Raw genomic sequence first — 17287 nt, 5'->3', positions numbered from 1 at the left:
CTATACCCTACACCCTACGCTCTATACCCTACACTCTATACCCTACTCTCTACACTCTATACCGTACACTATATTCCATACACTCTATTCCATAAACTCTATACCCTGCACTCTATACCCTACACTATACACTCTATACCCTACACTCTACACCATACACTCTATACCCTATACTCTATACACTACACTCTACATTCTATACCCTACAATCTATACCCAACACTCTATACCCTACACTCTATACCATACACTCTATACCCTACACTCTATACCCTACACTCTACACCCTACACTCTATACCCTACACTCTAATCCCTACACTCTACACTGTATACCATACACTCTATACCCTACACTATATACCCTACACTCTATACCCTACACTCTACACTCTATACCCAACACTCTATACTCTACACTCTATACCCTACACTCTATACGATACACTCCATACCCTACACTCTACACTCTATACCCTACACTCTACTCTTTATACCCTACACTCTATACCCTACACTCTACACTCTATACCCTACACTCTACACTCTATACCCTACACTCTATACCCTACTCTATACCATAAACTCTATACCCTACACTCTATACCCTACACTCTATACTCTATACCCTACACTCTACACTCTACACCCTACACTCTATACCCTACACTCTATACTCTATATCCTACACTATATACCCTACACTCTACACTCTATACCCTACACTCTATACCCTACACTCTGTACCCTACACTCTACACCCTACACTCTATGCCCTACACATTATACCATACACTCTATACCCTACACTCTACACTCTATACCCTACACTCTACACCCTACACTCTATACCCTACACTTTATACCCTACACTCTACACTCTATACCCTACACTCTATACCCTACACTCTACACCCTACACTCTATACCCTACACTCTACACTCTATACCCTACACTCTATACCATACACTCTACACCCTACACTCTATACCATACACTCTATACCCTACACTCTACACTCTATACCCTACACTCTATACCCTACACTCTACACTCTATACCCTACACTCTATACCCTACACTCTATACCCTACACTATATACCCTACACTCTATACCCTACACTCTACACTCTATATCCTACACTCTACACTTTATACCCTACACTCTATAACATACACTCTAAACCCTACACTCTATACACTACACTCTACACTTTATACCCTACACTCTATACCCTACACTCTACACTCTATACCCTACCCTCTATAACATACACTCTATACCCTACACTCTATACCTTACACTCTCCACTCTCCACCCTACACTCTACACTCTATACCCTACACTCTATACCCTACACTCTACACTTTATACCCTACACTCTATACCCTACACTCTATACCCTACACTCTATACCCTAAACTCTACACTCTATACCCTACACTCTATACCCTACACTATATACTCTATACCCTACACTCTATTCCCTACAATCTATACCCTACACTCTATACCCTACACTCTATACCCTACACTCTATATCCCAACACTCTATACCCTACACTCTATACCCTACACTCTACACTCTATACCCTACACTATACACTCTATACCCTACACTCTATACCATACAATCTACACTCTATACCCTACACTCTATATCATACACTATATACCCTACACTCTACACTCTATACCCCACACTCTACACTCTATACCCTACACTCTACACCCTACACTCTATACCATACTCTCTATTCCATACACTCTTTACCATACACTCTATACCCTACACTCTACACTCTACAATCTATATCCTACTCTCTACACTCTATACCTTACACTCTATACCAAACACTATCTACCATACACAATATATCATACACTCTATACCGTACACTCTATACCCTTCACTCTATACCCTACACTCTATACCCTACACTCTATACCCTACACACTATACCCTACTTTCTACACTCTATACCCTACACTCTATACCATACACTCTATACCCTACACTCTATACCCTACACACTACACCCTACTTTCTACACTCTATACCCTACACTCTACACTCTATACCCTACACTCTATAACATACACTCTATACCCTACACTCTATACCTTACACTCTATACCCTACACTCTCCACTCTACACCCTACACTCTACACTCTATACCCTACACTCTACACTTTATACCCTACACTCTGTACCCTACACTCTATACCCTACACTCTATACCCTACACTCTACACTCTATACCCTACACTCTATACCCTACACTATATACTCTATACCCTACACTCTATACCCTACACTCTATACCCTACAATCTATACCCTACACTCTATACCCGACACTCTATACCCTACACTATATATCCCAACACTCTATACCCTACACTCTATACCCTACACTCTACACTCTATACCCCACACTCTACACTCTATACCCTACACTCTACACCCTACACTCTATACCATACTCTCTATTCCATACAGTCTTTACCATACACTCTATACCCTACAATCTACACTCTACAATCTATATCCTACTCTCTACACTCTATACCTTACACTCTATACCAAACACTATATACCATACACAATATATCATACACTCTATACCGTACACTCTATACCCTACACTCTATACCCTACACTCCATACCCTACACTCTAGACCCTACACTCTATACCCTACACTCTATACCCTACACACTATACCCTACTTTCTACACTCTATACCCTACACTCTATACCATACACTCTATACCCTACACTCTATACCCTACACACTACACCCTACTTTCTACACTCTATACCCTACACTCTACACTCTATACCCTACACTCTATAACATACACTCTATACCCTACACTCTATACCTTACACTCTATACCCTACACTCTCCACTCTACACCCTACACTCTATACCCTACACTCTACACTTTATACCCTACACTCTATACCCTACACTCTATACCCTACACTCTATACCCTACACTCTACACTCTATACCCTACACTCTATACCCTACACTATATACTCTATACCCTACACTCTATACCCTACACTCTATACCCTACAATCTATACCCTACACTCTATACCCGACACTCTATACCCTACACTCTATATCCCAACACTCTATACCCTACACTCTATACCCTACACTCTACACTCTATACCCTACACTATACACTCTATACCCTACACTCTATACCATACAATCTACACTCTATACCCTACACTCTATACCCTACACTCTACACTCTATACCCTACACACTATACCCTACTTTCTACACTCTATACCCTACACTCTACACTCTATACCATACACTCTATACCCTACACTCTATACCCTACACTATATACCCTACACTTTATACCCTACACTCTACACTCTATATCCTACACTCTACACTCTATACCCTACACTCTATACCATACACTCTATACCCTACACTCTATACCCTACACTCTACACTCTACACCCTACAATCTATAACATACACTCTATACCCTACACTCTATACCTTACACTCTACACCCTACACTCTACACCCTACACTCTACACTCTATACCCTACACTCTATACCCTACACTCTATACCCTACACTCTACACTTTATACCCTACACTCTATACCCTACACTCTATACCCTACACTCTATACCCTACACTCTACACTCTGTACCCTACACTCTATACTATACACTCTACACCCTACACTCTATACCATACACTCTATACCCTACACTCTACACTCTATACCATACACTCTATACTGTACACTCTTTACCATACACTCTACACCCTACACTCTATACCCTACACTCTATACCCTACAATCTATACCCTACACCCTACGCTCTATATCCTACACTCTATACCCTACACTCTATACCGTACACTATATTCCATACACTCTATTGCATACACTCTATACCCGGCACTCTATACCCTACACTATACACTCTATACCCTACACTCTACACCATACACTCTATACCCTATACTCTATACACTACACTCTACATTCTATACCCTACAATCTATACCCAACACTCTATACCCTACACTCTATACCATACACTCTATACCCTACACTCTATACCCTACACTCTACACCCTACACTCTATACCCTACACTCTAATCCCTACACTCTACACTGTATACCCTACACTCTATACCCTACACTATATACCCTACACTCTATACCCTACACTATATACCCTACACTCTATACCCTACACTCTACACTCTATACCAAACACTCTATACTCTACACTCTATACCCTACACTCTATACCCTACACTATACACTCTATACCCTACACTCTACACCATACACTCTATACCCTATACAATACACTCTATACCCTACAATCTATACCCTACACTCTATACCCTACACTCTACACTCTATACCGTACACTCTATACCATACACTCTATACCCTACACTCTATATCCTACACTCTATACCCTACACTCTACACTCTATACCCTACACTCTATACCATAGACTCTAAACCCTACACTCTATACCCTACACTCTATAACCTAAACTCTACACTCTATACCCTACACTCTACACTCTATACCCTACACTCTATACCCTACACTCTATACCCTACACTCTATACCCTACACTCTACACTTTATACCCTACACTGTATACCCTACACTCTATACCCTACACTCTATAGCCCAACACTCTATACCGTACACTCTATACCCTACACTCTATACCCTACACTCTACACTCTATACCCTACACTCTATACCCTACACTCTAATCCCTACACTCTACACTCTATACCCTACACTCTATACCCTACACTCTATACCATACACTCTATACCCTACCCTCTATACCCTACACTCTACACTCTATACCTTACACTCTACACTCTACACTCTATACCCTACACTCTATACCCTACACTCTATACTCTATACCCTACACTATATACCCTACACTCTACACTCTATACCCTATACTCTATACTCTACACTCTATACCCTACACTCTACACCCTACACTCTATACCCTACACATTATACCATACACTCTATACCCTACACTCTACACTCTATACCCTACTCCCTACACTCTATACCCTACACTTTATACCCTACACTCTACACTCTATACCCCACACTCTATACCCTACACTCTACACCCTACACTCTATACCCTACACTCTACACTCTATACCCTACATTCTATACCATACACTCTACACCCTACACTCTATACCATACACTCTATACCCTACACTCTACACTCTATACCCTACACTCTATACCCTACACTCTACACTCTATACCCTGCACTCTATACCCTACACTCTATACCCTACACTATATACCCTACACTCTATACCCTACACTCTACACTCTATATCCTACACTCTACACTCTATACCCTACACTCTATAACATACACTCTAAACCCTACACTCTATACCCTACACTCTACACTTTATACCCTACACTCTATACCCTACACTCTATACCCTACACTCTATACCCTACACTCTACACTCTATACCCTACACTCTATAACATACACTCTATACCCTACACTCTATACCTTACACTCTATACCCTACACTCTCCACTCTACACCCTACACTCTATACCCTACACTCTACACTTTATACCCTACACTCTATACCCTACACTCTATACCCTACACTCTATACCCTACACTCTACACTTTATAACCTACACTCTATACCCTACACTATATACTCTATACCCTACACTCTATAGACTCTATACCCTACAATCTATACCCTACACTCTATACCCTACACTCTATACCCTACACTCTATATCCCAACACTCTATACCCTACACTCTATACCCTACACTCTACACTATATACCCTACACTATACACTCTATACCCTACACTCTATACCATACAATCTACACTCTATACCCTACACTCTATACCCTACACTCTACACTCTATACCCTACACACTATACCCTACTTTCTACACTCTATACCCTACACTCTACACTCTATACCATACACTCTATACCCTACACTCTATACCCTACACACTATACCCTACTTTCTACACTCTATACCCTACACTCTATACCCTACATTCTATACCTACACTCTATAACATACACTCTATACCCTACACTCTATACCTTACACTCTATACCCTACACTCTCCACTCTACACCCTACACTCTACACTCTATACCCTACACTCTATACCCTACACTCTACACTCTATACCCTACACTCTATACCCTACACTCTACACTCTATACCCTACACTCTATACCCTACACTATATACTCTATACCCTACACTCTATACCCTACACTCTTTACCCTACAATCTATACCCTACACTCTATACCCGACACTCTATACCCTACACTCTATACCCTACACTCTATACCCTACACTCTACACTCTATACCCTACACTATACACTCTATACCCTACACTCTATACCATACAATCTACACTCTATACCCTACACTCTATACCCTACACTCTACACTCTATACCCTACACACTATACCCTACTTTCTACACTCTATACCCTACACTATACACTCTATACCCTACACTCTATACCCTACACTCTATACCCTACACTATATACCCTACACTCTATACCTTACACTCTACACTCTATACCCTACACTCTATAACATACACTCTAAACCCTACACTCTATACCCTACACTCTACACTTTATACCCTACACTCTATACCCTACACTCTATACCCTACACTCTATACCCTACACTCTATAACATACACTCTATACCCAACACTCTATACCTTACACTCTATACCCTACACTCTACACTCTACACCCTACACTCTACACTCTATACCCTACACTCTATACCCTACACTCTATACCCTACACTCTATAACCTACACTCTACACTTTATACCCTACACTCTATACCCTACACTCTATACCCTACACTCTATACCCTACACTCTACACTCTATACCCTACACTCTATACCCTACACTATATACTCTATACCCTACACTCTATACCCTACACTCTATACCCTACAATCTATACCCTACACTCTATACCCTACACTCTATACCCTACACTCTATATCCCAACACTCTATACCCTACACCAGGGGTCAGGAACCTTTTTGGCTAAGAGAGCCGTAAACGCCACATATTTTGAAATATAATTCCGCGAGAGCCGTACAATATGTTTAAAGGGCCATTGACAGATCAATCGCTCCAATGTTCACTTAGTACAGCAAGGAATGCTCCTCCCTGCTGTATAAAGCCACAACTGGACTGAAACAATGGTAATTAGCAGTAAAAAATTAAATAAATAACTTACATTGTGAGCTTGCGATGCATGACATCAGTCCAGCAGTCTGGCTTCTTCTTTTTCCTGCGCATGACTGGAAGCTGGCATTCTTCCCACCTGATGTTGAGAGAATGCCAGCTTTGAGGCATTCGCAGAAGAAAGAAGCTGGAATGTTGGACATGTCACACAACGCATTGTCAGTTATGTCAATTGTCTATTTTATTATTTTACAGCGAATTATTGTTTAGGTCCAGCGGTGGCTTAGTGCAGCAGTGAGGAACACTCCTTTGTGTACTAAGTGACCGCTGGAGCAATTGTATCTGTCAGTGGCCCTTTTAAAAGTGTTGGTCTTACAGAAAATGAACAAAAAAGAGAGGCTCAGACCCATAGGGAACTAAAGCATTTACTACTTAAAGTGGTACATACAAGCAGGCACACCCAGCGTAATAAATAATTTAACTTTATTAAATAGTCTCACTGTACATAAAGTGCACACATTGACTTGTATTTAATTTTAAAGAACAACAAATCTCCGAACTCTTTTTTTTATAACATAATAACGTTTTAATGCTGTTGCTAACCAACGATGAATAGAATACTTCCTACCATTAATGTGACTTCTGGTGCTGCATGGATTTGCTGATGGCTTTGTAATCTGGTTCATACGTGGTGAGGTTTAGCTTCATGCAGGCGTTGAGACTTCCATCCGTTAAACGTGAACGTATGTTAGTCTTGATGTGCTTTAGATGTGAGAAAGACTGCTCGCATGCATAGGTAGAGCCAAACATTGTCAGTACAGCAATACCCACACACTGCAGTGTTTGGTATGTGACAGGAAGTGCATTCCAAGTTTTGACAATCAGCTGGTCTGCATGTTGGAGTTGTTTCATTTCTCTCCACTTGTGTTTGCTTGCCAACTCTGCTTGCTGTCGTGCAAGTTTTTCCAAATCTTCATTAAGTGATTTAAACTTATTCACCCACATGTCTGAAGCCTTCAGGTCAGCAGCTTGTAGCTCAAAATCTCTGATGGAGACACCAGGGATATAACTCAGGTCAGTGCTGTCCAGTGCACACTCATGTGGATGAGTGATGAACTTAAAAAGACGAGTGTGCTCACGAAATTCTCCAAAGCGCGCTTTGAATGATTGCAGGAGATTGGATGTAAAGCCTGCTAGCTGCTGAATATCAAGATGTTGTGCAGGGTCATTTGCTGTGCATGCATCTTTAAACTCTCCTAGTTTTTCAAAGTGTATTAAACGAACTGTTTCAATGTCTGCGATAAACAGTTCCAGCTTATTTTCAAATGCAAACACAGCTTGTTGAAGCGATAAAACTGTATTACCAACGCCTTGCATTTTCACATTGAGCTGGTTCAGATGTTCAGTCATATCTACAAGATAGAAGAACTTCAGGAGCCACTCAGTGTTGGACAACTCAGGATGGTCAACGTTTTTCATTTCAAGAAAAGTTCGTATTTCACTCAGACAAGCTGCGAAACGGCTGAGCACCTTCCCTCTTGACAGCCAGCGCACGTTGCTGTGCAGAAGCAGACCAGGATAATTATTCCCAACTTCATCCAGGAGTGTTTTAAACTGGCGATCATTTAAAGCACGGGCAACAATAAAGTTGACCACCTGAATGACAAGTGACATCACCTCACCAAGCTGCTCACCAAACATCTGAGCACAAAGTGCCTCCTGATGTAGGATGCAGTGAAAACTAAGGATAGGTCTTTTTTCATGTTCACGAAGAAGCGCTACAAATCCTTTGTTTTTTCCTACCATGCTTGGAGCACCATCAGTACACACTGAAATAAGTTTATGCATTGGTAGATTTTTTTCTTTAGTGAACTCAGTGAATGACTTGAACAAATCATCCCCTCTTGTTGTCCCTTTCAGAGGCAAAACAGCAAGACTTTCCTCATGTAACGTGTCACCGACAGCATACCTTGCAATGATGCTGAACTGAGATATATGGCTTACGTCAGTTGATTTATCCAAAGCAAGAGAAAAGAACAGAGCTGTATTTATGTCCTTCACTTGGGATGCCTCAATCTGATTTGCCATCATGATGGCACGGTCATGAACTGTTCTTGCTGACAGAGGCATGTCTTTTATCCGTTTGATAATCTTGGCTTTATCCGGAAAATCATCAAAAAGTTCATTGGCAACATCAAGCATAAATGTTTTGGCATACTCCCCATCTGTGAATGGTTTTCCGTTTCTGACAATTGCCAAAGCACCAACAAAGCTAGCCGAATTTAAGTCACCTTGTTGGGTCCAAACTCGAAGTTGCTGCTGACTAGCTTGCACTTTGCACAGCAGCTCTTGACAGGCTTTCTTCCTGCTGTCCCCTTCAGGATATTTCGATGCAAATGAAGCATGGCGTGTGTCAAAGTGGCGCTTTATATTTGACCGCTTCATAGATGCAATTTTATCATTGCATATAAGACAAACTGGTGAACCTGCTCTCTCCACAAAGGCAAATTCGTCTGTCCACTCCTGCTGAAAAGTACGATACTCCTCATCCTTCTTTCTTTTAGCCATCTTCTTCAATAAAGGGCAGTACTGTGGGGTGAAAAGAAGGCTCTGAGTCATTATTTCTTTAATTTGTGGATTTGTCTGCAAGCAGGGCCAACTCCAGGTTTCTTTTGGTCCTTGTGCTATAGAACTTTAGTAGACCTCTAGAAGAGCTGTCTTCTTTTCGTCACGGGTTAGTCGGGTGCACAGTGGTCTATACAGCACAGCCCGCACAGTGGTCTATACAGCACAGGCCGCACAGCGGTATATCCAGCACAGCCCGCACAGTGGTCTATACAGCACAGCCCGCACAGTGGTCTATCCAGCACAGCCCGCACAGTGGTCTATACAGCACAGCCGGATGGATAGACCACTGTGCGGGCTGTGCGGTATATACATACCACTGTGCGGGCTGTAAAATAAAGATGAGAAATCACGCTGCAGCTGATCACAGCTATGGGCCCCAGGGGCCCGAGCTCCTGCTGCACTGTGCCCCCGTACCTGTCCCTGGTGGTCGTTGTAGTAGAAGTACTCCTTGGTTTAGGGGTCGGGGTTCTGGCCCTGGACATAATGAAGGCTCCTGCGGGGGCCCCTGAGGGCCGGGGACAGGCGGCAGAGTCGGAGCCGCAGTGCGTGACAGGACATGGCTAGGACGGCCGCGGGTCACTATGGAAACAGGTGCTGCCGCTTCCGGGCACCGCCGGAAACATGGGAACTGAAGAAAGCATCCGCACGCGATGCTTGTGTAGTGGGCATGTCAGGGGCGTGGCGGCGGATACAGAGAGCCACCCCCTGCTATGGATGGGAGGAGCCGCTCTGCAGCGTCACTGAGCCTGCGCACTGCTGCTTATCTATAGATAGAAGTAAGTGACGGAAGTGTGCGGGAGCAGGAGGCGGACATAGTGCGGTGACCAGGGGCGTCTGACTTGCCGGCCCCGGGCCCCTTGTCTGCGAGCCAGATACGGCCATCAAAAGAGCCATATCTGGCTCGCGAGCCATAGGTTCCCGACCCTGCCCTACACTCTATACCCTACACTCTACACTCTATACCCTACACTATACACTCTATACCCTACACTCTATACCATACAATCTACACTCTATACCCTACACTCTATACCCTACACTCTACACTCTATACCCTACACACTATACCCTACTTTCTACACTCTATACCCTACACTCTACACTCTATACCCTACACTCTATACCCTACAATCTATACCATACACTCTATACCACACACTCTATACCCTACACTCTATACCCTACACTCTATACCCTACACTCTACACACTATACCCTACACTCTATACCCTACACTCTATACCCTGCAATCTATACCATACACTCTATACCCTACACTCTATACCATACACTCTATACCCTACACTCTATACCCTACACTCTATACCCTACACTCTACACACTATACCCTACACTCTATACCCTACACTCTATACCCTACACTCTACACTCTAAAATCTATACCCTACTCTCTACACTCTATACCTTACACTCTATACCAAACACTCTATACCCTACACTATATACCATACACTCTATATCATACACTCTATACCGTACACTCTATACCCTACACTCTACACTCTGTACCCTACACTCTATACTATACACTCTACACCCTACACTCTATACCATACACTCTATATCCTACACTCTACACCATACACTCTATACTGTACACTCTATACCATACACTCTACACCCTACCCTCTATATCATGCACTCTATACCCTACACTCTACACTCTATACCCTACAATCTATACCCTACACCATACGCTCTATACCCTACACTCTATACCCTACACTCTACACTCTATATCGTACACTATATTCCATACACTCTATTCCATACACTCTATACCCTGCACTCTATACCCTACACTATACACTCTATACCCTACACTCTACACCATACACTCTATACCCTACACTCTACACTCTATTCCCTACAATCTATACCATACATTCTATACCCTACACTCTATACCCTACACTCTATACCCTACACTCTATACTCTACACTCTATACCCTACACTCTATACCATACACTCTACACCATACAATCTACACTCTATTCCCTACACTCTATACCATACGCTATATACCCTACACTCTATACCCTACACTCTATACCCTACACTATACACTCTATACCCTACACTCTACACTCTATACCCTACACTCTATACCCTACACTCTATACCCTATACTCTATACCCTACACCCTATACCATACACTCTATACCCTACACTCTACACTCTATACCCTACACTCTATACCCTACACTCTAAACCCTACACTCTATACCCTACACTCTACACTCTATACCCTACACACTATACCCTACTTTCTACACTCTATACCCTACACTCTACACTCTATACCCTACACTCTATACCCTACAATCTATACCATACACTCTATACCATACACTCTATACCCTACACTCTGTACCCTACACTCTACACTCTATACCCTACACTCTATACCCTACACTCTATACCCTGCAATCTATACTATACACTCTATACCCTACACTCTATATCATACACTCTATACCCTACACTCTACACTCTATACCCCACACTCTACACTCTATACCCTACACTCTACACTCTATACTATACACTCTACACCCTACACTCTATATCATACACTCTATACCCTACACTCTACACACTATACCCTACACTCTATACCCTACACTCTATACCCTACACTCTATACCCTACACTCTATACCCTACACTCTACACCCTACACTCTATACCCTACACATTATACCATACACTCTATACCCTACACTCTACACTCTATACCCTACACCCTACACTCTATACCCTACACTTTATACCCTACACTCTACACTCTATACCCTACACTCTATACCATACACTCTACACCCTACACTCTATACCATACACTCTATACCCTACACTCTACACTCTATACCCTACACCCTACACTCTATACCCTACACTTTATACCCTACACTCTACACTCTATACCCTACACTCTATACCCTACACTCTACACTCTATACCCTACACTCTATACCCTACACTCTATACCCTACACTATATACCCTACACTCTATACCCTACACTCTACACTCTATATCCTACACTCTACACTCTATACCCTACACTCTATAACATACACTCTAAACCCTACACTCTATACCCTACACTCTAGACTTTATACCCTACACTCTATACCCTACACTCTATACCCTACACTCTATACCCTACACTCTACACTCTATACCCTAGACTCTATAACATACACTCTATACCCTACACTCTATACCTTACACTCTATACCCTACACTCTCCAATCTACACCCTACACTCTACACTCTATACCCTACACTCTATACCCTACACTCTACACTTTATACCCTACACTCTATACCCTACACTCTATACCCTACACTCTATACCCTACACTCTACACTCTATAACCTACACTCTATACCCTACACTATATACTCTATACCCTACACTCTATACCCGACACTCTATACCCTACAATCTATACCCTACAATCTATACCCTACACTCTATACCCTACACTCTATATCCCAACACTCTATACCCTACACTCTATACCCTACACTCTACACTATATACCCTACACTATACACTCTATACCCTACACTCTATACCGTACAATCTACACTCTCTACCCTACACTCTATACCCTACACTCTACACTCTATACCCTACACACTATACCCTACTTTCTACACTCTATACCCTACACTCTACACTCTATACCATACACTCTATACCCTACACTCTATACCCTACACTCTATACCCTACACTCTATACCTTACACTCTATACCCTACACTCTACACTCTACACTCTATACCCTACACTCTATACCCTACACTCTACACTTTATACCCTACACTCTATACCCTACACTCTATACCCTACACTCTATACCCTACACTCTACACTCTATACCCTACACTCTATACCCTACACTATATACTCTATACCCTACACTCTATACCCTACACTCTTTACCCTACAATCTATACCCTACACTCTATACCCGACACTCTATACCCTACACTCTATATCCCAACACTCTATACCCTACACTCTATACCCTACACTCTACACTCTATACCCTACACACTATACCCTACTTTCTACACTCTATACCCTACACTCTACACTCTATACCCTACACTCTATACCCTACACTCTATACCCTACACTATATACCCTACACTCTATACCCTACACTCTACACTCTATACCCTACACTCTATAACATACACTCTAAACCCTACACTCTATACTCTACACTCTACACTTTATACCCTACACTCTATACCCTACACTCTATACCCTACACTCTATACCCTACACTCTATAACATACACTCTATACCCAACACTCTATACCTTACACTCTATACCCTACACTCTACACTCTACACCCTACACTCTACACTCTATACCCTACACTCTATACCCTACACTCTATACCCTACACTCTACACTTTATACCCTACACTCTATACCCTACACTCTATACCCTACACTCTATACCCTACACTCTACACTCTATACCCTACACTCTATACCCTACACTATATACTCTATACCCTACACTCTATACCCTACACTCTATACCCTACAATCTATACCCTACACTCTATACCCTACACTCTATATCCCAACACTCTATACCCTACACTCCATACCCTACACTCTACACTCTATACCCTACACTTTACACTCTATACCCTACACTCTATACCATACAATCTACACTCTATACCCTACACTCTATACCCTACACTCTACACTCTATACCCTACACACTATACCCTACTTTCTACACTCTATACCCTACACTCTACACTCTATACCCTACACTCTATACCCTACAATCTATACCATACACTCTATACCATACACTCTATACCCTACACTCTATACCCTACACTCTATACCCTACACTCTACACACTATACCCTACACTCTATACCCTACACTCTATACCCTGCAATCTATACCATACACTCTATACCCTACACTCTATACCATACACTCTATACCCTACACTCTATACCCTACACTCTATACCCTACACTCTACACACTATACCCTACACTCTACACCCTACACTCTATACCATACACTCTATTCCATACACTCTATACCCTACACTCTATACCCTACACTCTACACTCTAAAATCTATACCCTACTCTCTACACTCTATACCTTACACTCTATACCAAACACTCTATACCCTACACTATATACCATACACTATATACCATACACTCTATACCGTACACTCTATACCATACACACTACACCCTACACTCTATACCATAAACTCTATATCCTACACTCTACACTCTATACCATACACTCTATACTGTACACTCTATACCATACACTCTACACCCTACCCTCTATATCATGCACTCTATACCCTACACTCTACACTCTATACCCTACACTCTATACCCTACAATCTATACCCTACACCATACGCTCTATACCCTACACTCTATACCCTACACTCTACACCGTACACTATATTCCATACACTCTATTCCATACACTCTATACCCTGCACTCTATACCCTACACTATACACTCTATACCCTACACTCTACACCATACACTCTATACCCTACACTCTACACTCTATTCCCTACACTCTATACCATACATTCTATACCCTACACTCTATACCCTACACTCTATACCCTACACTCTATACTCTACACTCTATACCCTACACTCTATACCATACACTCTACACCATACAATCTACACTCTATTCCCTACACTCTATACCATACACTATACACTCTATACCCTACACTCTACACTCTATACCATACACTCTATACCCTAAACTCTATACCCTACACTCTACACTCTATACCCTACACTCTATACCCTACACTCTATACCCTACACCCTATACCATACACTCTATACCCTACACTCTACACTCTATACCCTACACTCTATACCCTAAACTCTAAACCCTACACTCTATACCCTACACTCTACACTCTATACCCTACACACTATACCCTACTTTCTACACTCTATACCCTACACTCTACACTCTATACCCTACACTCTATACCCTACAATCTATACCATACACTCTATACCATACACTCTATACCCTACACTCTGTACCCTACACTCTACACTCTATACCCTACACTCTATACCCTACACTCTATACCCTGCAATCTATACTATACACTCTATATCATACACTCTATACCCTACACTCTACACTCTATACCCCACACTCTACACTCTATACCCTACACTCTACACTCTATACTATACACTCTACACCCTACACTCTATACCATACACTCTATACCCTACACTCTACACACTATACCCTACACTCTATACCCTACACTCTATACCCTACACTCTATACCCTACACTCTATACCCTATACTCTACACCCTACACTCTATACCCTACACATTATACCATACACTCTATACCCTACACTCTACACTCTATACCCTACACCCTACACTCTATACCCTACACTTTATACCCTACACTCTACACTCTATACCCTACACTCTATACCATACACTCTACACCCTACACTCTATGCCATACACTCTATACCCTACACTCTACACTCTATACCCTACACTCTATACCCTACACTCTACACTCTATACCCTACACTCTATACCCTACACTCTATACCCTACACTATATACCCTACACTCTATACTCTACACTCTACACTCTATATCCTACACTCTACACTCTATACCCTACACTCTATAACATACACTCTAAACCCTACACTCTATACCCTACACTCTAGACTTTATACCCTACACTCTATACCCTACACTCTATACCCTACACTCTACACTCTATACCCTAGACTCTATAACATACACTCTATACCCTACACTCTATACCTTACACTCTATACCCTACACTCTCCACTCTACACCCTACACTCTACACTCTATACCCTACACTCTATACCCTACACTCTACACTTTATACCCTACACTCTATACCCTACACTCTATACCCTACACTCTATACCCTACACTCTACACTCTATAACCTACACTCTATACCCTACACTATATACTCTATACCCTACACTCTATACCCTACACTCTATACCCTACAATCTATACCCTACACTCTATACCCTACACTCTATACCCTACACTCTATATCCCAACACTCTATACCCTACACTCTATACCCTACACTCTACACTATATACCCTACACTATACACTCTATACCCTACACTCTATACCATACAATCTACACTCTATACCCTACACTCTATACCCTACACTCTATACCCTACACACTATACCCTAC

At 41.9% G+C, this 17287-nt stretch overlaps 1 protein-coding gene across 1 annotated transcript; it reads right to left on the bottom strand.

Moving 5' to 3' along the window:
• Window positions 1-7954: 7954 nt before the first annotated feature.
• On the bottom strand, window positions 7955-9892 carry LOC138654647 (general transcription factor II-I repeat domain-containing protein 2-like). Its single transcript, XM_069743496.1, has one exon. The coding sequence runs from the start codon at window positions 9890-9892 to the stop codon at window positions 7955-7957; it is 1938 nt and encodes a 645-aa protein (XP_069599597.1).
• Between the last annotated feature and the right edge of the window lie 7395 nt (window positions 9893-17287).

Source organism: Ranitomeya imitator, unplaced genomic scaffold (assembly GCF_032444005.1).
Source record: "Ranitomeya imitator isolate aRanImi1 unplaced genomic scaffold, aRanImi1.pri SCAFFOLD_29, whole genome shotgun sequence".
Classification (NCBI taxonomy): Eukaryota; Metazoa; Chordata; class Amphibia; order Anura; family Dendrobatidae; genus Ranitomeya; species Ranitomeya imitator.
Note: the sequence above shows the minus strand (reverse complement) of the source record. Positions and strands in the feature narration are given on the sequence as shown.

What these genes read in the sequence shown, in the direction of transcription:
- LOC138654647 (XM_069743496.1), bottom strand. Translation starts at nt 9,892, where the DNA reads ATGGCTAAAAGAAAGAAGGATGAGGAGTATCGTACTTTTCAGCAGGAG.